The sequence below is a fragment of the Pithys albifrons genome, chromosome 17 (genome assembly GCF_047495875.1).
Source record: "Pithys albifrons albifrons isolate INPA30051 chromosome 17, PitAlb_v1, whole genome shotgun sequence".
Lineage (NCBI taxonomy): Eukaryota > Metazoa > Chordata > Aves > Passeriformes > Thamnophilidae > Pithys > Pithys albifrons.
The window spans coordinates 1,980,357-1,997,785 of NC_092474.1; the positions used below are offsets into that span (position 1 = coordinate 1,980,357).

Sequence of the window (17,429 nt, forward strand, 5' to 3'; positions counted from 1 at the left end):
AAACCCGAAAAACTTGTGATCATTCTAGATATCACAGGGATGACAATAAGGAACTACAGTCTACCTGCTGCCATTCAGAGGCCTCGTATTTCACTGCAGACATGTGGTGCAAGCCCAAGAACAGGATCTACAATTGGATAACAGATCCCAACCTCTTCTGCAAAGTTAGCTCAAACATCAGGCAGCTCGTGTTTAAAACAAGATGAAGTAACCATTTAGACACTTCTTGACTTCTTGTCTGAACCAGAAAAACATCCAAAAAGACTGTGGCTTCTCTGGGCTCCTCATCCCTCATGCAGCATCTTCATTGAACCCAGGCAAAAGGGCTCTACACAGCTTTCAGACACCTGGCCCATGTCCTGTCTCACTGCCATGGAGAGATGGACGAGAAGTCTCCAGCCAGGGCTCGGAATGTCTTCAAACAGCCCACACTACTCCATTTGCCTACTTGCTAAAATCACGAGATACAACAGAAGTGGGGACAGAAGGGAATTTTGGAGAAGAGGAAAAGAAAGGACAAGGAAGGCAGAAGGCAGTGCCACATGCAAAGCCTTTGGGTGCAGTTCTGGACACAGCAGGGTTGGTGCCATAACTGAAACAATAGAGCCTTAAATACAAAGCAGGGAGCAAAGTGCACATGGCAAGACACGGCACCCCCATGGCCCATCCCTGCTTGCTCTGACACCCAGGAGCAAATCCCCACCCAAGGAAAGCCTGTGGCAGTAAGAAGGTGCTGGCCAGGGGAGGGGAGCCCTGCCTGACCCAGCACAGGCACACAAGGAGCTGCACTCAGAGGCAGCTGAGCCCCTCTGGGAGAATCAGGAGAGCCCTACAAAAGCAGGGACAAGTGGGGCACATGGAGCAGCAATACTGGTAAGGGAAGGTCTGGTACAAAAGGGGAACCCACTGGTCCAGATGAGCAAGTATGTTACTACTCAGTGAAAAAGACAAAGCCATGTTCTACACATAACACTTTCATCAGCCAAAACATGCTTTACATTACTTCGTTCAGAAAATAATATTTGCAGCGTAGTAAAATCCAGCATATGCTTCTGTTTCATGCTTCATCATTAGTCTAAAAATAGTTGGACACCCCCCAAATAATAAGCATGATCTCTTCAACTTATGTTTCTCTACCAGAACTGCAGAAGGTTTTGAAATACAGTTTTTCTGGCTTGAGCAAAGGCTGCCTCCTGTCATAGTTCCCAGAGGGTTTATGGCATTATTTTGCAACACTCCTGAAACACAGTGTTACAGAGATGTGCGATGGGAGCTGCACTGCAGCTCTCAAAAGGTGGCTACAATGCCATGATGAAGTTACCTGTGCCACAGCTACAATGCAGACTTTAATGGTCTAATGTTCACATGGCAATCAAACAAACTAAACATACTGCAAAGTTCTCCCTCTGCTGCAGAGCAGGCTCTAAAGCCCCTTCAAGAATCTTGATGAATTCTTGGGTAAATTTAGCAAAACCAACAGCACTTCTTTGTAATAGCAGGGATTCATTTGGGAAATAAACATCCACTTTTTATTTACAAAGGGTTTTTCCTCCTCCTGCCACTGCTGTGCTGTGCCCACTGCTTCCCATCTACTTTGATCTAGAAAACAGAATACCCAGTGCCTAACCAGGACTTAAAGCAGATTTTTAAATTAGTTCCTGACAGTGCAAACAGATTGCCATTGATTGAAATGAGGCTGATTTTAGGCCTTGGATTAGCAAACCTAATGCCTAAATGCTGTGCTGCCCATTTCAGTACTTTGCGCCGTTACTCCCCAGCGGTTTCCGCGCAGCTGCGAAGTCTCCGCACTCGCAGATTAAGCGTGAGAGAGCGAGGCAGGGCCATCTGTGGCTGTGCCCAGCAGCCCCACTCAGCCGGAAATAAGGACCTCCTCCGAAACCCCCCGGGCCGGGCCCCCGGCACTACAACCTCATTAGGAGCTTTGAAGGCAGTGAGACTGTTCACATGGCCAGGAGCGAGCCCGTGGCTGGGAAGGCTTTGCTGGAGCTCAGCACCGCAACTCGCCTCGCGGAGCAGCCTCCGCTGCCAGCGGTGCCCAGGCTGGAGGGAGCCCAAGCTCAGGGGAAAGTCACCTCCCAGATTTCCAGTCAGGCCGTGGTGGCACAGAGGCTTCACACAGGACTGGCACTGCCATAGCAGCCCTGCCCTCCCAAGCCATCAGAAATGCCTACTTAAAACTAATCGGTGCAGAGCTTTCATGTCCAAATTGTACATTCTTGTCCTTACAAAGGTAGAAACGGATCCTGGTTTTAAGCAACACATGAAGCAAACATTTTCCTGATTAAAAGAAAATGGGCTATTTTTCCTTTTGCTTTGTTGTTTAGTTTCAAAGAACGTTTAAATAACAATATCTGCTAACAAAAAGGGTAACATCAATTAGAAACAAAAAGAAACAAGTTTGTATAATTTCAGTGTTCAAAAGCAGTGAAATGCAAACACCAAAGCAACACACACCAAACCAATCCCCAAATCCCACATTAAAGACAACCTTTCTTTCTTTTTTTTTTTTTGTAAGCTGTCTGCCTAGAACTCATTTGCTTTAAGTAGCCTGAGATACTGAAGGTAACAGAGTAAGTTACTATTACATCTAGACCCTCTTAGACACAATTCAGCTTCCAAATGCTACATTAAGACACAGAAGGCCAGGCATATCCATGTCCTCTGGCCTGGAGACAAAGATTCCAAGGATTGTTTTGCAGACTCATTTTCCTATGTGGCTGCTGAGCCTCAGCTAAGAAAGAGGCATTTCAGTCTCTGAACTCTGCACCACTCAGCACATGCTGCCTCCAGCCCACCAGAGGCTTGAAAAGCACATCCAACCTTTCGATTTATTATTTATTGTTATCTGGAAAAATACAAATAAATCTCAGGCAGCTCCATGTTCCTATTGCCCAACCGACAGCACGAGCAATGTGATGCCAAAGGAAATCTTACATGCAAAGTATTTCATTAGCCAGACAAGCTTCTAGACTCTTTCTCCACCCCTTGGGAAAAACTCGCCAGTCTTTCGGTACCACCATCACACACAAATAGGGCCAAGGGTATGTAATTGGTGTGAGGATGAGCTATCAATTTTCACTCAGACATCAGAAGAAACAGTGTGCATCCTGGATGGAAAATGACTTGGTGTATCACCTTTAGCTCAGATCAGCAGTAACCCAGAGCAGTGTTCTCCTTGGCGGGCAGGGAGGGTGTTACATCCATCAGTGAATGTTGGATAACGAGATGATGAGCCTCACAGAAAAAACACATGAATAGGTAATCAAACTTGTTAATGCAATTTAGCAGTTCCAGTCCAGCAAGAGCCACAGCAACAATATACATTAATCATCAATAAAGCTCAGCAGTTTGAGGAAGGCTGGGGAGTGAATGAGACAGGGGAATTAGCTCTGCTTTCCCTCCCTCCAGGAAGCTCTGCAGAAGTCAGGGAGGTATCACACCTCCAGAGCAACACGACCTTGTCAGCTTCCTTGCCCTTCCCTCCCATGCTCCAAAGGCAACACGCTATTTATGAGCACTCAATACGTGCTACACCACCCTGTTTTCCTCAGCTTCTCTGAGACTCTTCCTCATCTCGGGTGATTTAAACAGTGGGTGAGAAAAGGAAGGAGGAGGTGTAAGACACTAATCTTCGTGACAAATGACTATTTGCAGCACAGTGTTATTGCAGCCACTTTTAACATCTAAATATATTCAACACACCGTGATGCACCCAAGGTGACTAACCACGGAGCCTGACTGGAAATACCAGCAGCTCCTTCCTATTAGCCCCAACTGTTTTCAGAAGAAGGACCATGTACAGAAAGGTCAGTGGGTCCTGAAACTCAAAAAGAAAGAAAAGACAAACTCCCAATTGTGCTATATCCATGGTGCTCAGACATTCAGAGGAATAAGCAACTTCAAAAATGAAATCAGGAAAGAGAAGAACAACTCAGCTAAGGCTCATCAAAGACTAACTCAAAGTTCAAAGAAAGGGTGACCCTCCAAAAACTAGTAAAACAACATAAGACACACAAGGAAGCACTGAATCTAAAATGTTTGATGTTGTATCTACCTCTTACTTAATCCTTGTGAATCATGCACCAAATCATAGAGGAATCCTCTAAAGAGGTGAGGGGCTGCTCTCCCCCACCAGCACTGTCTGCAGCTGTGGTGGAGATTCCCTTCTGAAAACCACTGGGTTAGCCTTGGACATACCTTTTTAAAAGGCAATGACCTAATTTCCAAGAAATACTTCAGTGTTGGAGGCAGTTAGAGGCTTTCAGAGGGGCCAGCTTTACTGCAGACCACTCTGGCTGCACGAAAATACACTCCAGCTTCAAACACTTTCTCATTCCTTGACACGCCTGATGACTGCAAGAGGTTTTGTTGATTCCCATCGCAGAGCAGCAGCCCCAACTCAGCACCTTTCCCTGCAGACACGTGTTGAGAGCAGCCCCAACTCAGCACCTTTCCCTGCAGACACGTGTTGAGAGCAGCCCCAACTCAGCACCTTTCCCTGCAGACACGTGTTGAGAGCAGCCCCAACCAATCCTGACAAATCTTTGACCAAAGGACCTGTAACTGTTTGAAATGCCCTTTTCTCCCTCTGCTTGGTTACAGCAGGAGATGACCATGTTTGAGTGATTTCTGTGCACGGTTGGGAGTAACAGGCTGGAAAGGACAGATTGGTTCTTGCAGCCCTCTCCCCGTAGCCTGAGGTACAGAACAACCAAATATTGAGGAGCAAACAGCAATCTGGATGCTTTGTCAAATGGAGTGAAGTATTAATCTAATTTTCTAAACAAAGCAGACAACCTGGCACTCAAATCAGCTTACCACTCTGCACCTCTCTACAAGGATTAGCAGAATACCATAATTATAATGCCCGATTTGATTTAATGGAGGAGGCTGTGGAGAAAAGATGACAATTCGGTAGCATTGTGAAGGGAAGGGATGAAAGTATAAGGAAAGCTTCAAATTGAACAGTGATTTCTAAGCAACATCTCAATATAATTAGCATTAATTACAGTAAGCTTTCCAAATTAAGTATAAACCTATGTTTAATAACCCTGAGATGCAAAAATCAGCCCCCAAATTCCAGGAAACTTAATGTTACAGCCAATTTGTCTAGACAGCTTGGCAGGAAATGCCAGAATTCTAGGTGTGAACTTTGTGGTTACCAAAAAAAAAAAAAGAAAAATTATTGGACTTGTCTATATCATTTGCATAATTAGTTTGAACTAAGAATAGACTAGTTTATGTAGCTTAGATTTTGCTGCTACTTTCATCAACCTTACAGACCTCCAAACTTGTCTGGCTTTCACAACTGTACCAGCCAGGATAATATAAGGTATTTTTAAAAACCTCCCTTTCCAATATAAGATGAATTCTAAGTGATTCCTTTAAAGAGTCAAAGTATATCAATGATCATTGCAGGTTTTATTTTACTCTCTTTGTGCAAGCTCCTTGCTCTTTTTAGAGTTTGTTACTTAACCTTACAGGGGAAAAAAAAGATTAAACAATGAAAGATGAATTCAAGGTTTTATGAATGTGGCAGCAAATCCCCTATTTGATCACTGATGGCAGCCAAATACTTGCCAGAAGAAACAGATAACAAGGTCCTTATTTTTCAAAGGTGAAATATCAATAATCTAAATCTCTGGTGATCTAAGGCAGTAGAGTATAATGAAAGAAATTGGAGTTTGCCAAAAACTTTTACCCCTAAAATATTTCTAAAGGAGTGCCATGAAATCCTCAGTGCCTGGAACCACATGAAACTGAGTTTCAAATTTCAGGTAGAAGAAGTCACTGTTACCAAGCCCTTCCTCCTGCAGGAGGAGGGAACCTCCCCACTGCCTGGTGCATCCACAGTGGCCCAAACCCCTGCCAGGCTCTGAACTTCCTGCAGTGTCATTTCAGACCAGGACAAACAACTCCACCCAGCAGAAAAGCAGCATTTACTGCAGCCAAGTTTCCATGGTAGGAAGATTTTGGTGGCAATGCAGACCTAATGACCTCCTGCCATGCTCATTTCCATCATCTGCACCACTCTCAGTTGCATCAACATGAATGTTTGTTTACTCTGGGGACTGGAGTGGAAAGGGAACCAGATTTATGGATCTGCAAGGGGTGCTGGACTGGAGTTTGGGGCCTTTTGGCTTAAATAAAAAAACCTGATGCAGCAGCTTTACAAAGACAGAGGCAGAGGAGCTGATGAAGTGCAATGCCAGAATCCTGGTGTGAATGGCAGGCAAGAACACCATCCAGCACTAAATATTTTACATCAAACCCAGGGACTTCTGGGGAAATACATGCTTGGCATTTTGTGGGTCTGAAAGCCAAGAAAAGGATCCTAGTTGTTCAAACTTTCATAGAAACTAAAATGTGCATCTGTTAACCCATAATCAGAAATTATCTCAATTGGCAAAAAGCACAATTTTTGTACAAGCTCATGCCACCTGTAACTAGAGGGGGAACTGAAATCCCATCACTCAATTAGTACAAAAACAATCAAGAAACTTGGTATATCTTAACTACATAGACACTGGTGAGTCTAAACCCAAAACATTTGGTATCACTATGGGGAGTTAAAAGAAACAAACCTGGCAAATATTTTCCTAGGAGTGCATGATGACATGATTTGCTACCCAAATGTTTGCAAGCAGAAAAGTACTAACATCTTTACATAAATTGTTTTTACTGATTTTTCCAGCCTTTTTTTTTAAATCAAGAAGAAGAAAAAAGAAGTCTGCTAATTTGTTAAAGACAACAATTCACCACCACAGGAGCAGGAAGGGTCATGAACAGACCACGAGAATTTCTAACTTAGAATGTGATGAGCCTTTCTGAACCAACATGCTAAAACACAATCCCAAAAGACTGTGTGTGGTGGAGAATCAGACAGGGGATTACATTAAATTACCTTAACAATTTTTTCAAATCCCACAATACTGCAAGTCTGAAAAAACAATTCCAGTAACTTGACAATTCAATCTTTCCCTGTCTGGCACCCATATAGGATTAGTTTCACAAAACAAAAGGTATGCTTGGGTTAAACAGCTCCTTTTCTCTGCATCACAGAGAATAAAACCAGTTTTTGATTGCAGTGTGCTCCTTGGCTCAGAACAAATGCTGGAAGGTCAAGTACACTGGTGTTCCCACTGGTGGCCACTTGGCACCCTGTTAACCAACAACTGGGACAGGGTCCACAGAGAGGTGCTGCTGTGCCACGGGGACTGCAAACCAATGAATGTGCAGTCACCAGCAAAGCTCCCTGCTGAGCAGCAGGGACGTGATGAAGAGCCTGCAAGCCCCAGTGCCTCCTCTTTGTCACCTCCAGGCTCTGTACATGCTGTGGCTCAGATGGGAGTCTCTGCAATCATGCCCTCCCTCCCTCCCACAGGACAACTCCTGCTTCCTTAATGCTCTACCACATTTTAGAAGGGCACAGAGAAAACACTGCCTAGAGCACAACTCTCTCCAAACTGACTTTCCACTTGTAATGTACTTGAACAGCCTCTTCTCCTCAACATTCTGTTTTGGACATACGTGAAACTTGATTCATGAGATGGACATACCCTGTTTGCAGCTTCCAGGTGCACAGTAACAAGCACACCTTCCTCAAAGGAGGTTATGATCCAGTTGATGATTTCTAAGACTGTAAGAGCCACAAACCTATGGCATGAACCAGCACACTGCCTCAAAGCTGCAGGGTACAAGGAAGGCCTGACCCTTCCTTCCTATGTTACCCAGCACACCTGATCTTCCATTTCAGCTCATGAAACCAGCCTTCAACACAGGACTTGTGCATTTGGCCAAGAGTCTTCTATGAGGCATTGCTTTCACCAGCACCAGTTACCAGAGAAGTCACTTACATTAACAACCTCAACATATCAGGAAGGACAACATTTCACAGTGGCCAATGCCAGGATACAATTGCTTCAGCTGAGAAGTAATTTCCCTACCTGTTTGGACAGCTTCAAGGGCAGTTTCTTCTTCATCCGTTCTTTGCCTCTTTCTGCCTCCCTCTCAGAGCTCCCAGCATCATTGTTATGGCCATTTTCACTTGGCTCAGCAGATACACAGTTTTCAGATTCTCTGGGTTTCTTTCCTGGATGCCTCTCCCATTTCTCCTTCCTCTCCTGAGGCTTTAGCGACATGTCCTTCTGTAAAGGAGGAGGGAAAAAAAAAGAATTGTAAGTTCTTGAAGTTCTTTAAGGCTACTTTTAAGCATTAAGCTGGACAAATATTGAATAAAAACACAAACAAGACAGCATGTTCCTCCCAGAGATGACTTAAGATGAATAATTAGGCACGCACAATGCAAACAGTAATTTTAGATTAGATTAGGGTGAATACTCTCCAGGCTACGTGTTTGATTAATTTCAGAGATGTTGGAACTGGTTATGAAAATGAGCTCACTTCGGATTAATTCAGAAACATACGTCAGCAGCACATGAACAAGTCAGCATCCTGAAGGGAAGCCTTTAACTGTTCAACTGAAACAGAGGTGGGGTTTATTTTGTTTTGTTTCTGATCTCAGAACGCAACACACCAGACCCCCCTTGGGGCTGACAGTGTCTGATTCACAGTAGCATTGAGATGGAGAAAGGCACTTCTAAAGCCCTGCCACGCACTCCCTGAGCCAGAGAGATCAATGGGTTCCAAACACACAACAGAGGGTGAACACTTCTAAGTGTTAAGTGTCTGCCCTGAATCAGAGCTGTAACATACAATCTAAGCACAGTTTAAAAGCAGGTTTGTCATGTCATAATGATTAACATCAGAAGTGAGATCAGAGAAGAGAATTACTCCTGCTATCCCTGCCATCTCTGAGGACTGAAAGCTGAACTCCCAGTGACAATGTACCAAACTCTCTCCCTACACACACCACATGGAAAAGGAGCTAAATAATATGCCAACCCACTATGATATTAGTTCACTACAGTTAGATAAATTTTCCCCCAATGTCTTTTATTAACCGCTCAAGGATAAAAACTGAACTCTTATGGGAATGTTTTGCAGAATCTCTATTCCAATTAATTTTTATGTGAGGTAAATATATCAGGAGATACCTTAAAAGCACTGTTTACTATGCCAAAGTCTGTCGACTTCACCTGCAGGTATTTTTCTACATGCCATGCTCCCAACTCCTGCAATTACATCCTGGATATCCATACCCTAAGTGAAGGCAGCTCACAACACAACTGCTCACATCAATGCACTCACCTTCAGGACTGCAAAAGAGCTCATGAAAATCATTAGCTCTCTAGTCTTTCAAAAACTGAAGCCCAACAAAAAAGAAAATTAGGAGCTGGGATGAAATGCCCTGCTGATTGCTCCAGATTACTTCCTCCCCCTCCCCTTTAATTAGTGAATTGACTGTCTCAGTGTGCAACATGCTGATTCCACTCCAAATCACTCACTTGTTTAAAGTTACCCTTCCCTGGGAAGCAACACGATGTACTGACACTTCAGGGTCACAAAGACAGTAAAATTAGAACTACAACAATAAAATACTTAGAGCTGTTTCCAGTTCCAACCCAGGTTCTGACAGAATTATCCAGCACCCAACCTTTGTACCCCTTGCACAGGGTCCTGTGGGGCTGGAGCATCTTAAAGCACACACAGATAGAGCAAATTGCAAACCCCACTGAAGATACAATCCCTTCATCAAAATTAAAATAACTGGCACTGCCCTGGAAGTGCAGAACACACAGAACACAGCTCAGCTTGCCAAACCCACAGATAGGGAAAGCACAAGGAAAATGCCTGCCTGGCATTATTCACCATAAATGATAAAAAGAAGAATATAAATCAGAGCTTAGCTGCTCAGTTTGGTTTTTACTTTAAAGATAACCCTTTAAAGCAGCAGTTTGGATGCCACTTAAAGGTCACATTGTCCTGTTCACTGGGAAGCTGCTGAGATAAAAATCAAAACACTAATCTTTAGTAACTGATTAAAATGATAACTAAGATTGTGATTTAATGCAATTCTAGAAGGTTTTAGAATCACAGTCTCTGCTCAGTTACTCTGATCTTAAGTCTGAATATTAAAGTGCCTTTCTCACGAGTTGCAGGCCTTGTCAAGGCCGAGCTATTTTTCAGCAGACACCTGCAAGATAACAGAAGAGAAACAACAGGAGAAGGCCCAAAAAGCTGGTGACATGGAAATGATATCTGTTAACTGATATTCAGCAAAATATTATAAAAAAACAGAAGCCACCATAAATGTGCACTTCCTCACAATTGAAATGCAGCTGGGATGTGACAGCAGGTGCATGGCTGATGCAGCATGAGGTGACATGGGCCCCTGGTGAGGGAGAAAGGAGGCTGGGGCAGGGAAATGCCACCACCTGAGAGCACCAGCAATTCAGGGACTCCTGGCTCGGTGGGCAACATTCACTTTTAAGGACACCTTCAAAGCCAGTAAATGGCCATTTTGGTTCTAATTCTAGCTGGAGTCACATGATGATTGGGCCTCTGTTAATGCTTCAGGGAAAAACCTTCCCTCAGTACCCACTGCAGGTTTTGGATGATTCATTTAATGACAGAACTGGTCTGAAAATCTGTGTTTTTCTCCTTACCGAATCCTACAAAATTCCCTACTCGGAAATTCAGCTTTTTATGCCTGTTCCGTTTGGAGATTTAAGGTTTGTCTCATCACTGAGCTACCAGCAAAATTAATTCAGGGAATACAGTTATAGCTGGATCAAAGCCAAGGAAATAATTCATTCACTTGTAGTGCCACTTGCGTCCAAGAATCTGAAGCACTTTTCAAACAGCCATGAATTAAGCCCCAAGCGCGGGAGGCTGAGGCTGCTGGTGCCTCCAGAGGGAGGAAGGCAGCAGGAAAACTCAGCTCCACAGCACTGCTGGGGCAGACACAGGGGAAAAGCAAAGCTTCTCAACCCCTGACAAGGACACTGCTCCACAGTCCCGTTCCTCCCCACACTGGCAGAGGATGCAGCTCACAGGACTCGATCCTGGGAAGGCAGGACACTGAACTCAGCATCTCCTTGCTGGCAGAGGGTGACAGCAGGGCTGTTCTTGATGCTGCTAAATGCAGCCTCAGGCAGAGAGCAGGAGGGGGCTAATGGGGTTTCTGTTCTTGCCTCCTTTGTTTCCTTTCTATTTACTCGACTAAAAGAGCCTTCCAGCGATTGCTCTTCCACTAAAGTTTATGACCTCCAAGTTGGGGACCTCACTTAGCACAAGAGCTTACTATTTTTGGATGTGCATCTGTGCTTGTGCTGGAAAATTTAAGCACATACAGAATATCCAGTACATCACAAGAGTGAATGTTTATTGATGCACCTTGCCTGACTTCTATCCAGAAATCCCAGCTGTTAGGCGGGCCTGGCCTCCTGACAAACTGTCCCACTGGAGCCTTCCCCCCAGGCAAGCCCAGACCAGCGGATATTTTCACCTTTGCACATCACATAAAGCTCAGAGATCCACACAATGGCAATATTTGAAATCAGGCTCCAAAATCAAAAGGTCTCCACATCCAGCCTTAGGGTTTCTGCCCAACCCAGGAGTCTGCAGACCTGACTATCTTTGCTGTCACAGGCCCAATAAATCTCCTTCTCTAGGGCAGGCCAGTGCATGCAGGCCCATTCTCTCCTCTCAGTTCCAGAAAGGAGACTGTTAAACCTTGTTCAAGAATACAGAAAATTATTTTGTTCCTTACTACTCACTGCTTCCAGGGCTGTCTCCTACCTGTCCTCACTTAGGAATTTCTCTCACACCTTCCAGGGCAGGCTACAGCCTCTCCATCTGCAGCCCCTTGTCTGTCTGGGCTGCAGACGGAGAGCAGATGGTTCTAATTGGCTGCATGGTTACAGATAAGGAAGAATTAGGCCTTTCTTCAGAGTCTCCTTCCTGGCAGTTACTCCACTAAACATACAGATTCCATCTCCCCATTTGTTTATTTGGATGTGCAGACACCAAAGCACACTTAAGCTGAAAACAGGACTGTGGTACCTCCTCTGGCTCTCCCTGAAATACCTCACACTCAAACAGCTGTGAAGATCCCCTGCCAAAAGACCTTGGCACAGGCTGGTAGCCCAAGTATATAACTTACATTTTGAGGATCCATAATAAAAACCTTTGTGATTTTTTGTCTATCACCATTCAGCCCAAGGTAGTTAGTTATGCAATTGCACCTCTGCTTGTGGCAGAGCTGGTGCCATCCTTAATCACTTGGAACACTCCTTCCTGAAAAGCCATTTTTCTTCTGTCACCAAGGCACAGCTGCAACCTCCAAAGGCACTCAAGGTGCACAGTGTTCAGTTTATAAATAAAGCTGGGAACAAAGTGGGTGCACAGCCCTTGGCTCTGGAATGAGACTGTTCTTACCCCTAAAATGCCACAGCAGGAATCCTCTGCACAATGGACTGCATGTTGTCTGTTTGTCAGGAAATAATGCTCAGCCCTGGAGGACCCTGGCACGAGCTCACAGCCACAGCCATGCGCTGGCTGGAGTCACCACTGCCTGTTTGCTCAGCCCCACTCAAACTCTGCCTTAACCCTCTGAATTTACACAGCTCTGAGAGCTCAGAAAGTGCACAGGGGAAGGCTGTGGTTGGAAACACCCTTCATACACAAGGAACACTTAAAGAACCTGAAGAAAATGTCCAAACCCCACACGGCTAGATGAAAACCCTGGAGTGTGCTGCTGGGATGCAGAGGGCAAAAATAACACCTACAGTTAATAAAATAACTACTCTCAGCCCTCAAGCATCAGTTCCAAACACAGCCCTGGTGCGAAATCAAGTCCATTACAATCCCCTGTCCCCAGGGCCCATCGGACACTGCAAGGCTCAGCCAAGGACTGGCTACACTCTGCTCCTGCCAGGCTGCCTCTGCTGACTCCAGGAGATTATATGGGCTGATTTCCCAGAAGGGAAACAGCTTCCAGCTTCAATCTCTACAACTCTTCACTGTAGCACTTATTCCTTAAATTGGAGACTGAAATATCCCACCAAACATCAAGCAGGAGAAGGAGCCACACGAAGGAAATAAAAACCACCGGTGTCACTGAAACTGCCCCTGCTTGTCCCTGTTTCTGCCTCCAGCTTCTCTCAAAAAATTGCAGTGAAAAGCCCCCGAGGATCTGAGCATCATTCATCCTTATATCAACTTCATCATGCAGTGAGCAGTAGGGTTGTCAAACAAGTTTGTTTAATAGTTCTGGGAGAGATCCTGGCTCAGAGAGGAACTGAAACAGATTTATTTTTAATTAGGTTACTTTTTAAATATTCCTATTGACCTGATACTCAGTTTATAGAACAACACAGAGACAATTGCTGACAGTGTTCTCATGCTTTCTAAGTAGACAAAGCACATTACAAAAATAGACAGGACCACTACTAAGGCAAATCTACTGTCCATTTAGTTGCATAAAGGTGACACAGGAGGCAGTAATTCAAATTGAAAGATAATATTGAACATATAAGTGAAAAACTAACTTTAAAGCAGGGCTTTGAAGATGGGTCCAGAGAGAAACCACTGCAAGAACAGGAGCCAGCAAAAACAATATGAAGAGGCAACAGACAAATAAATTAGGTGAATAATAAAGAAAGAGAAAGGGATAAAAATGGAATGGAATAAGAGACCACTCCCCTGAAGGGTATCAGGGAAGACCATGCCAAGGTGACCATATTTGAACTCAACATGGTGGACAGGCAGCAAATGCAAGTGAAGATCTTAAAAATGAGCAGGAGCACATTGAACAGTGGGAGAGAGGAGAAGTTTGAGCTCTGCTCTGGAGAGCTACAGGGCAGAGAGAGCACAGAGTGAGGGCAGCAAGGGGAAGGTGCCAGGGCAGCAGGGCTGGCCCACAGCCTGGCACAGCCATCCCTCGCTGGGAGCCCCTTGTGGTTGCAGGGCCAGCACAGCTTCACCTGCTCTGAGCTCAGGGCCCTTTGGGGTCAGTCTGCTGCCACCTCCAGCCACACGGCCGTTCCCATGGATGGGGAAGTTCTCACTTCTCCCATAATACAACACCCCTGATTTGTTTCACTTTCCCACCCTCTCCTGTCCACTGCTGCAAACTTCACTGCAGACATAACTCAAGCCCCAACCTCTCAGCCAAAGCCACTAAAGCTGTTTGAAAAGACAAAACCAAGAGTCTACATTTGAAATGACTTTCTTGCTTTGACCCTAGATTCCAGTAACACAATCAATATCAATTAAAATGATTGCAAATTAAATCCTTGCTTGTTTAACCTTGGACTACAATTCTCTTTTCATAGCTGACATATTCCAGATGAGTTTGGGTCTTACTTTTTAAAATGCATCACATTTGCTCTGACCCTGTCACACGTTTAGCTCAAGAATAAGATGACTTTTTGACAAGACAGCTTTGGAAATGTTAAGACATTTGAAGCTGACACTGGTTTGCAGGTTTATGATACATTATTTAACTTAAAAATACAAGTGGATGAACCAAGAAACTCACTGTAATTGAAACAGTCAAATTTATTACCAGAGGCTGCATTCCTGTCACCAGTGAATAGCTGAAGGGCAACCTGCTGTGCTCTGCTGAATGGCCACTTGTTACGTCTCCCAAGAATTAAGACCTTTGCTGCCAGGATCTTGAACACACCATACCAAGTAGAGATACCTTGGACAAATGTTACCTCAACACAACACAGCCAAAAACTATGAAAGGGAAGGTCAGTTCACTCTACTTTTAAATGTATTTCAATCTACACTGAATTTACAAGGCTATGATTGCTCTTTTTGCCTGCATGAGACCTGAATAAATAATTATATAGTGTTAAGAAGTAATTGTTTCAAAAAACTGGGGAAAAGGGGGCTGGTGCTGTTCCCTTCCTCCACCATTACTCGAGGAAAAAAATAGCCCTCTCTCCAATTACCTGGAAAGAATTTAACAGCCATTTAGGGCACAATAAAAGTAAGAATGTACACAGCAAATACCTTCACTTCAGTAAGAGGTCAAGGAAATCTGCACCAATGTGAGCATATGGCTGTTCATGTTTTTGGTATAAACTACTCACCATCACCCACTGGGGAGGTGGCTACACAAAACCTGCTGTAAGCCACACTCTGCAAGCTCCACAGGAAGCAGCCGTGGCTTTCTCCCTCTCCTACAATTTCCTCTTTAGAGCCCCGTGGGCACCTCACTGCAGAGAACTGCCCCAGCCTTCCTCACTACCTGCTAACAGACACACTGCACAGCTATTACAGCTCCCACAGGTGCTTGCTGTCCATCAGAAAGGAAATGATCCCATTTTAAGCCATCAGTATTTCCTCCAGTGATGGCAGTAAATGCCCGGCGAGCGCTCACAGAATTACTGTCAGTGCAAAGTGTGTCAGAGAGCACGGGAGCTGAAATGATTGAAGGGAAGCTGGGGCACCATTTTCAGGTAGATGAAATGAGGCATATTGCAAGCCCAGCCTGTCCAGCTTTCACAGGCTGCAGGAGGGCTGGAAGGTGCTGCAGTCCCTGCATTGCAAGGCCATCCTGCTCAGCTTTCACTGCAGATGAAAGTACATTTTGTCTGAAGTTGCTTTCAGCCAGGAGTGGGAGCTCAGTCTGCCCAGTTTATGTCATGTATGAAGGAGCTGGAAAGAGCTTGTGCCTGTCTGACAGCACCCACTTCAGCTGATTTGAGCAGCACTGCTGCACTTGCCAGATGTGAATGCTGAGCACAGAGCCTGTCCCTGTCCCTCTTGGCAGAGAGTTCCCTCCCAAGGGAACAACTGGGAAAGGCAGCAGCACCACACTCTGCCCAGCATCTCACAAGTGACAGACTATGCTTAACTCCATTTTAAAGAATGTGACCCGAGGCCATCTATCTCAACTGACTTCCAAATGTATCCAGCAAATAAGCTGCACGGTCAGGCACACACTCCAGGTCTGGTACTTTGGGAAGATGTTCCTCAAGTGTGCCAACATTCAAGGACACTACTAAACCCACACTGCTGACAGCCAGCAATCACAGCCTTCTGTCCACAGCAGCCTTTAAACACTTCATCTGAACTAATTTCCCTCGCCCTAGATTATTCAAACAGGTATTTGTATTGAAATCAAACAGTTCTGCTTGAGTGGCAGAATTAGGACATGAAGAAGCAGCTCCTTCCCTGAAGCCAGATGTGGCTGTTCCATCACTCATTTCCAATCTTGCCAGGAAGGTAACAGAACCTCCAGCCCTCAGCTGCACCAGCTGGCCCCAAGCAGCCACAGCAAAAGGCAGAAGGTCCTACCAGCACAAACTAATACAGCAGCTGGATGCTTTCACCATTACCAATTTTCAGCTGAACTAGTCAAAAATAACAGGAAGACAATGTTGAGTAAAAATGCCTCCAGCCTATTTGTCACTGTAGACAGGAATGCTTAGAAATACTGCCTCTCTCTTTAAAATTAATAACAAAAGGAGAAGACACAAGTGTTTCCACCTGTGCTGAGAGGGGGATGTCATGCTTCCATGAGCTGGACTCTGGAAAAAGAGTTGAGCCAAGCTGAGGCTGGGCAGATGGACTGGACACACGGCTCATTTACCACGGGCAGGGGCCTAAATTGCTCTCCTCCATCTACACTTCTGCATTTAAGGTTTTGATGTTCTTAGGGCAAAGTACACAACAACCACAGTATGACTGTACTGATGACCATGTGAACAGCTTCATACTGAGACTAAAAAGATATGGCTACAACCTTAGGTAGCTTGGTCATGAATTCAAGAACCTCAGCCTGATTTCTTAAGGAGTTCTAACCTTCCACCTGCTAAATAAGTTTTACTGCATTGTTTAGGATTCAATCACACGTGTTGTCTCCACTCACATTATGGTACATACTTTTAAAACACAGCCATAAAGAATGTTCTGCTCTTAAGGCAGTAGCACCCACAGCATGAGAGTTCCAGACGAATCTCCCACGTGGTGACAGCCTCAAACACATTCACTCCACAACTATCTGGGGGTGTCTGGAGACTCTGCTTCCAGCCTACACTCTTTATTGCCACCCTCCAAGGAAGGGCTCCCAATACTGCTGCAGAACAGAGGGATGAATGTTCTTCAGCACCAGCAGAGCAGGCTGTGAGCTTCACTTCAACTGCAGTTTGACACAGCTTGCACCAAGCCAAAGGAGACAAATGCTCACAAATTCACTCCTGCCAACTCTACTGTAGGGGTGAGAGTCTCCAGAAGAAAAAACAGCCATACCCTGATCCCTGGTGCTGCATTATAAATTAATTTATATTTAAATGCTATGACACTAGAGGCATTTTTTACCAACTCTGCAGTTGCCCTCAGTGGTAGGCAACAATTTTCAGTTCAGCTGTCATGAAGTCTAGAATGTGTATTCAATAATTAGTCCTCTGGTAGTTTCTTTTGGCTGGGAAACAAATGACAAGAAATATAAATGGTTCAACAACAAGAAATATGTAGAAGCCAGCCTT

The 17,429-nt window shown here is 44.7% G+C and overlaps 1 protein-coding gene across 19 annotated transcripts in view; it reads right to left on the bottom strand.

Moving 5' to 3' along the window:
* FBRSL1 (fibrosin like 1) overlaps positions 1–17,429 on the bottom strand; it is a 523,668-nt gene that overhangs the window by 371,470 nt on the left and 134,769 nt on the right. For all 19 annotated transcript variants that reach the window (XM_071572408.1, XM_071572404.1, XM_071572401.1 and 16 more), the window contains exon 2: positions 7,968–8,168. In XM_071572408.1, the coding sequence (XP_071428509.1) occupies positions 7,968–8,168 (201 nt within the window). The remainder of the gene's footprint in view (positions 1–7,967; positions 8,169–17,429) is intronic.